Source organism: Mytilus trossulus, chromosome 7 (genome assembly GCF_036588685.1).
Source record: "Mytilus trossulus isolate FHL-02 chromosome 7, PNRI_Mtr1.1.1.hap1, whole genome shotgun sequence".
In the NCBI taxonomy this organism is placed as follows: Eukaryota; Metazoa; Mollusca; class Bivalvia; order Mytilida; family Mytilidae; genus Mytilus; species Mytilus trossulus.
The window spans coordinates 55,256,122-55,264,832 of record NC_086379.1 but is presented as its reverse complement, the minus strand read 5'-3'; the positions used below and the strand labels follow the sequence as shown (position 1 = coordinate 55,264,832).

Here is an 8,711-nt window from a genome sequence, read left to right as displayed (position 1 = left end):
TTTATCCAACTGAATTAAATTATTATCCGAAACTCTAAAGCATTGAATATAGTTACCTTTCCCCCAGGTACTTATAAATGGTACTTTTGAATGTATTTGATTTTCTCAAACAATACATCTTTGTTGTGTTGTTGTGACTTTTGTTAAAAACGTATATATAACATTTCATAAGGTTTTCTTTTTCTTTAAGATCTGACGTAAAGTACTTTTGATTCAGGATTATCTAGTTTACAAGTACTGATCAAGGATAACGTCTTTGACTATCAAGTAGCATGCATTCTTAAAGGTACATATTTTCTCCAGTTTAAGAGCAAAGACAGAAAAAAGCTAGCAAGACGATTACCAAATGAGTGACTATAGGATCTTCAGATGTCGAAATTGCTGTGATTTTACAATAAAATACCAAATTCAACAAATGGTTATACCAATAATTTCGTGTACTTTACTTGATCTTTTTTTAACACTTGTTTATGCGTTTTTACGAATCAGCTACCAACAAATATTTCAGATAGGATTCTTATTAGCTGCACGTTACTCGTTTTCAGTATTTTAAAATAGATGTATTTTAAATTGTCTTTTCGGTTACCTACAATGCAATGGTACAAACGCCTCCTTCCACGTGAAAATAAAATAATGAAAGTTATTCGTTCACTTTATTGATAAATCAATTGACACTTAGACCAGGCTCTTGAGTTGTAGAATCTGTGAAAGATGCAATCTTACAAAACTAAATAAGTTTCAGGGTGAAACTTAATTTTAATCGCCCCTTAAACAACTGTATGCAATATCACATACTGAATTCAAGGTGAGGAACATACAAATTGTTGAAATTATAATGTGTGTGATATGCTCATAATTTACAGAAATCGTGTCTAACAGCAAACATATTTATGTAATTGCATAACTTCTATTAGATAAAACAGTAACCACAGCGCTTTAATTAGTTTCAGAACAATATAATGGTGCTATTATATCATAGATTGACAATAAAATAGTTTCAGTTGAAAATGACGCTAACTTTGAAATAAGAATTCTAATTTATCAAACAGTAACCACAGCTTTGTATTTAGTGTAAGTATAATATTATGTTGTTCTTTCGCAATTAGCCATTAAACCGATTAAGATCGACATTTTGATTCTGATAAGCTTGATATGTTAAAAAATATCTATTAAATGAAAAAACAATAAGTTCGAATCTTGATTCTGAAAGCAATTACAGTTAAAGTATCAGTTAAAATTGACAACTATTTTTAAGTTTAAACAATTGGCAAAATATGATAGAAAAACCACGTTTTAAATGAAAAACTTTTTAAATACGCCAAACTGTCAGATGCTAACGACGCACGAGCCTGTTAAACTACGGTAAATATAATGAAGGCGTCAACAGAACATGTAAAAAGTAATACAGTAATACCAAGCATCCGTCGGTTCTCCCTTGTGTAAAGTAGCGGCGAACGATTCCAGAGGAACAGTCACATTCATAGATCAAAAATAAACTGACAACGCTATGACTAAAAAAAACCAAATAATAGTACACAAGACACAACATATTAAACTATGCAACACGAACCCATCAACAACTCGGATTATCTCAGGAGCTCCAGAAACGTAAGAAGATATTTCTCTACATGCGGCATCAATAAACCGAAAGAGCTTTTTGGATGAAAAAGAAAGCCTAGGAATAACGAGCTTGATGTATACCATGTCGCCGTTGGTGAGTAGTTCATGAAAGAAATACTTTCATACCGTTTTAGCATTTCTATACATACTTCAAAACGTTTCTTTTTATACAAAATTCTCATATAAATTGTGCGAGTATAAAATAAAATATAAAACATTCGCAGAAACTTTACTTTAACTAAAGAGGGGAACTGATATATCGTTTTGATAGACAAAGGTTGAAAAAAGAAAAACAACACATATGAAAAATACCAAAGGAAATCATTTTTATTTTTTCTCCTATGTCATATTACTTAAAAGTCTTAAACAGTAGAGTATGCAGTTATTTCCATTGTCTTACATATACTCAATCAAATTGAGAAAAAATATTAATTTAAATATTTCGTCAACTTTTCTTTCGAAAAATTAGTAAGTTTGTATGTACATTTTTCGGGCAAAACTATATGTTATGCAAAATAAATTGCTAAAGGCATGTATTCATTACAAATAAATATACTCAAATAAACAAATAAATATTAACGGCCAATATTTTTACCTTGATAATATTATTAATTATTTTGCTTGAATACATTTTGATAAAAACTATGTATGCCTATCTTGAACAATTTAGTTGGAAGTCGTCAAGTGTTGTGTTTATTTAGTTGATTATTTTTATAGGAGTATCGTATACTATAATACTTACAATGATTTTCTAACAATTAATCAGTATAACTACATTACAACAATACAAAATACTCACAAGTACATATGTACCGAATTTTGTAAACTACTAAAATTCTTTTTTTGATTATGAAGTAATACTAAGTATTGTTTAGTGCAGAAGTCTTCTTATGGTAGAAAAACGGGTTGTTAATATACAAGATGTATTAACTTTCACCTGCTTGTATTTTTGACAATCATATAAGAATCAACACGACAGGTTCCTCATGTGGAACAAGCTACATAAATAGTGTGTTATAGATGACTCGATGTTTCAAAGTTCGTGTTAAACACAAGTCCGCATTTTATACTTTTACATAATTTGCCACTGTAGACATAATAACAGTGACATTGAAGTTATGCGCAATATGACGGGTACAACTACGTGATTAGGACGTGCTCCTCTGTTATGAATATGATTACAAAATCGATAGTTTTCGTGAGTAGTTGCCATTGTAATATTATGTTGGTATGAGGTAAATGTTGTAATTTTTTTTTACTATCATGGTATTATCTCATCTATGACTTTGAAAGACCCCTTGTTCATTCGTGGCTTTACGCTTCTACCAAGAAAACAGTTTTCTAAAAATACATGTTTGCACTATAGGTATTCCTAATTGAACATGATATTTTGTTTTTAACTTGCAATCAAAAGAAACACAGAAAAAAAAAGAAACACAGAAAAAAAAGATTGATTGAATATACAAATATGCTATACTTTACACGATGCTTTATTGAATATTATAAATGAAGGTTTTAAACGTTCTTCTTAATAAAAAAAACTTATTATAGTTGAAAGGCAGTTGGTTACTTGCTTTTCTTATGATTAGCTTGTGAGACCTTTTTATAATCTTGTTTAGATGAATGTTTTGATTTACCAAAATGGTTAACCAGAAATTACTTAGAACTTTTGTTGTGAAGAGATTACTTAATTGAAAACACATGTTACAATATTGTTATAATTAATTGAAGGTATTTCATTCTAGTGCAGAAAAGTTAAACACTTTATCATTTCAGTTTCTTAGTTGTTTTTTATTTGCTTATTTTTCTGTTGCCTGTTGACTTTGCAAACCATATTTATTATTTAATTCATATTAACGTTGCTGTAGATGAGCCACATTTCTGTATTAATATTGCATTTGCATAACTTTCATATTGACTTTCTAACTGAGTTACACATATCAAAGAATGAGAAGAAACAATGTTTGACGTTACATAGATAAATCGAGTGCATACTTATTGGATAACAATTTAATATCTTACTTATCAAATAGACCTTACATTTTTCAAATAATAATTCCTTGACCGGAACATCTAAAAATATCATAATTTACTTGCTAGTATACTAGTTAAGGTATATTATCATTCGTTGATCAGGAAATGACCTTACAACTAACTTTATGTCTATTTTATGTAATTGTTAAAATTATATAAACGAAGCAGAGCAATTTTCTGCTGTCAGCAACCACTTTCAAACATGTTCTTGAAGTAAAAGAAAACTTGTCTTTTATTGGAATATGAAATTTTACCGATTCTCTTTGAAGTATAAATTAAACTCATTAATAAATTTCAACATGTAATACAGTCATTTATAATTGGCTTAATCACAACTGTGCTTCATTCACCTTCGTATAGGAATGATAGGATACAAACAAAACGTGCGTCTACCAAATTACAATCAAAAATTATCTCTACCTTTTTATCTGCTTAAATACTATAGGTTGATTGTTCTCATGATGCATGTTATCAAATATATTTGTTCTGCAATCACTTACATTTACCTACATCAACAACAAACCACGTGTCTTTTACCTGGTATAAGTACTCTGTTTTCTTTTGCATAAACGCATAACACTTTAAGTAACCACATCAACATTCGAAAGTTAGATTTACATTTATTGAATGGAAAGAAAAACAAAGTAATTGGTAAAATAAGTGATGGTGGGTTTGGAGAAATCTATAAAGTAAGTTCGCCGACTACAGATAAAATACTTGTCCTAAAACATTTAAAATTCAGGGGAAATTTGAATGAACAAACGTATATTAAAAACGAAATAGCTAGTTTATCTTCTTTAGGACACGAGAACATAATATCTTTTCGGGAAGTTCTAATGAAAAGTGAAGAAGTGAATATTATAATGGAATATGCGGATGGAGGAAATCTTGAAGATTTTATTTCTGAACATAAAACTTTATGTAATACATTGGTTCTTGATATTTTCATTCAAATCTTAAAAGCAGTAGATTTTTGTCATCAAAATTACATTGCACACAGAGACATTACCCCCAGTAATGTATTGCTTTTACGAAAGAGGACAATTAAATTAGCAGATTTTGGTATTTCTATGAAATGCATGTCCTCAGCTGGGCAACCATTGTTGTGTGATGATTTTCTTGGAAATAAACTATATTGTGCCCCGGAAGTTATTCGTGGGATTGTCCATGATGCCATATTAGCGGACTTATGGAATCTCGGTGTTCTCCTTTATTTCATTCTATTTACTAAAGTACCATTCTGTGGATACGACGAGGAAATTCTTGTCCAGCAACAAACAATAGGAAATACTATAACAACATCACGTTGTATTAACTTATTTCAAACTACGTTACTTGATTTCTTAAAAATTATTCCTAGTGACAGGACATGTGTGTCAAAGGTATTACATTCCTGGAACAATGCATTACATGAATATATTTTATGTTGATTTTTTGTTCTGAAAAAAAGTGCGTTAGGTGAGTTGAAAAAAATTGCTAAATGTTAGAATTAATGATTTCCTACTTTTTATCAAGTACAAAATAGTTTTTACTAGTAAACATTATAATTGTCGCAAGGTTTAATCATGATCTTTCATTAATTAGAATTGCCATATTTTATCATCAGTCACCGTGTTTTATTTCATTGGTTGTCTAAACTATTGGAAGCCACATTTTGTAAAAAAAAAAAAAATTAAAACGGTTGTGTTTTATTTGGAAGTGTGCGTACTATCAATACAAACATATACAATTACATAAAAAATTCCAATGTGTTAAATAACACTATCGATATAAAGTAACAAGTTAAATGCTACTTTGTGATTCCTTTAAACGAATTTTGGTCATTATAAATACAAACACTCTTCAGGTGTATATCCTTTTGTAAAAATAAAATATTTTTTGGGAATTGCTCGCTATTGTTGTCGTCTATCAGAACTCAAACTACGGATTAAGATGACAAATATTAGTAATTTAATCATTTCTTGGTATGTGTCGCCAAAATGTTTTATTGGAAATAAAATTACCCAAAGAAAAGAAAAATACAGTACAGGGTCCGCTAAAACCAATGCAAATTTTGAATAAAACTGTATAAGAATATACATGTACTAAGGAAAATACAACAAATGGTAATTAGACTCTTTCCCTTTGATATTGTCATAACAGTTGTTATAATGGTAAGAAGATGCTATCTTATACGAAAAAGTAAAATCCCAATAATACTGAAAACTATTTATATGCCTTTGATTATGCTGATATTCAAAATATTGATTCCCTTATCAACTTCAAAATCTTTTCTTGTCTTTATATATTTGTTTAATCCTTAAGGGCTTCAAATATCAAAACAATGTAATCCTTCCATATGTTACACCGAAGAAATACACATAAAAAACAAGTAAGAAAGTCTTTAATTTTTCTTTCAAAAACGTTAAATATGTTATTTTGAAATAGATGAAATAATTATCCTAAATTTGACAACAACTAAAAAATAATAAATTAAAATTCAATGTTTTGGTTTTCGATTTTTTTTTTTTAATTTCTGTTAATATTGCTTTTTTTTATACGTTCTTTTATCGATGTATATGCGTGTAGGCTTAAAATGGATAATACCTAAAATTACACATAATTCTTTTAAAATTTAACAATGTATGATCTGTAAATTTGATTTATCAAACATGTGTCCTCCCTTCAGCATATTTAACGCAAAGTACTAAAGAGTTTTGACTTTATTTTTTGTATCTTTTCTGCCTTTCGATTTTGTGTCATTTTAGGAATTTAACATGCACTTTGTCCAATGCATTATATTAATTGGTCAACCGGGCTTTATCAAGAAATAGAGTTCGCTAGTCGAGTGAGACTCTTAGGTTGGAACACAACTGAAAATACAATTAATGATGCAAGGATGCAGATAAACAGAATATTTTACAGATCAGGTGTTTAAGTCAGGTGTAAAATATTTTAATCTTTACTATGCAGTCACATTGATATGTTAATTTATTATGTTATAAATTATACATGGTTTATAGAATGTATACCTAAAATTGAACACACACCCGAATGCATGTGCGCGCATATATATGTTAAGAATATATTCAAAAGTACAGTTGCCGATATCAATGCGCAAAAAAGAATTCTAATAAATGAATCAACAGTTGTTTGAGCACTTTGTGGGGTTCGTGTTGCTAAGTATTTACTTTTCTAATTGTATTCTTCGGAAAATATTTTGGTTGTTTTTTACTTGTTAATCGATTCTTTCCGTGACGTTATCGGCTTGTTTCAACTTTCGTGTTTGAATGTCCCTTTGGTATCTATTGGCTGTCGTTTCTACATAGTTGCGATTTTTACTATTGTCCAATGATGAAAAGACGTTCTTTTGTCCTCCATAATTTTAAATATTTGGTCAGTGCTTTTCCACAAGTTTAAGGAAAAAGCATATCCTGGTCCTAGGAATTTTCATAAATATTTGTGTGTGACCGTTCGCGTTGATGGTAGATCCAGAAAGGGTTTCAGACCCACAACAAATATAACATGTTCATGTTAATTCCCTTCATAAGGTAAAACAAGTCAATTTTGGGACAAATAAAATAATGTCAATAGAATAGGATAAACCGAGTGCATTCTGTTTGCTTCGATTTTATCAAAAAAAGATTACTATCAGATCAGATATCGCAGATCAAATTTTATATTGTGTTAATTTACGTTTTTTGATTGAGTTAAGCCTTCCAATTGATATTTTATCGTGTTTTTTTTATGTTGTGATTTTGTGCTATTGTTTCAGAAAAAGGGGGAAGGTTTGGTACCATTTAAACATGTAATCACGCGAAAAATGTTTGCACCTGTCCTAAGTCAGGAATCTGATGTACAGTAGTTGTCGTTTGTTTATGTTATTTATACGTGTTTCTCGTTTCTCGTTTTTCATATAGATTATACCGTTGGTTTTCCCGTTTGAATGGTTTTACACTGGTTATTTTGGGGCCCTTTATAGCTTGTTGATCGGTGTGATCAAAGGCTCCGTGTTGAAGGCCGTCCATTGACCTATAATATTTTACTTTTATATATTGTTATTTGGATGGAGAGTTGTCATTTGTCAGGAAAGAAGGTAGCTATGGTACAATTTTGATTCGAGCGTCAACGATGAGTATTTTGTAGACAAACGCACGTCTAGCGTGTAAAGTGTATACCCGAAATTTTAGATAATTTTTGAAAATAAATCAATATTTTCAGGAGGTAATATAAAAGTCCTGCCCTAATTGAAATAAAGGAATCTGACAAAAATAACACTTTCAGAAATAATTCCTTTTCATTTGACCTTCATGTGAATTATGAAATATTAAGAAATATTAAGATGAGTCAGCGGTTTATTTAACCTTTCATACGATCATGATTAGTGATTTGAAGACGCACCGCACGTCTGGTGTACGCCATTGTTATTCTGGTGTCTGTGATGAGCTAATTTACAAGATCAAACATAAGTCTGCAATCATATAGCTCAACGTCCTGTGTTTATTTTTAATTTCCAATAACATGTTACAAACAACAAGGGCGATGTCAAATTCTTACTATTATGTAAGAGAAATGTCAACAGGTTATGTGTATGTTAAAACGTAAATACAAATAAATAATAGAACTTTGATGAATAAACCAGAAAATCATAAAAAGGCATGAAAAAACAGTATTAGTAGGTAAATTGTCTTCATTAACTTTTTAATCACGGTCATTATCATTTCGGACTCGTATCGAGTGTGAGTTCCCCTAATAGAAAACGGTTTGGTATTTGGTTGTTGCTAATCATAATGTATCTTCTCGCCACATCTTGCTTCATTTTCAGAGAGTGTTGAAGCTACTGGATTGGTATATAGAGCAGATATTGACGAAATTGATGTATGAATGTCCATGTCTTCAAATTTAGTGCAAAGTTTAACAAACGCATCACATATACAATTAAAAACCAATCCTTCAGAGAACAATTGAAGGTCTTTCCACCTCGATAATAAGAATGAAATTTACCAAAAGATGTAAGAAAACTCCTTGTTCATGTAATTCGGTACTTCAAAATGATATAAAAAAAGAAGATTAATCGG

General features: G+C 30.0%; 1 protein-coding gene across 1 annotated transcript; it reads left to right on the top strand.

Annotated features, from left to right (window-relative positions):
- Positions 1 to 4,226: 4,226 nt before the first annotated feature.
- On the top strand, positions 4,227 to 6,072 carry LOC134726533 (NUAK family SNF1-like kinase 2; the record flags this gene model as incomplete). Its single annotated transcript, XM_063590939.1, has 1 exon — positions 4,227 to 6,072. A coding segment is annotated over one exon (858 nt), but the record flags the coding sequence as incomplete, so codon positions are not given.
- Between the last annotated feature and the right edge of the window lie 2,639 nt (positions 6,073 to 8,711).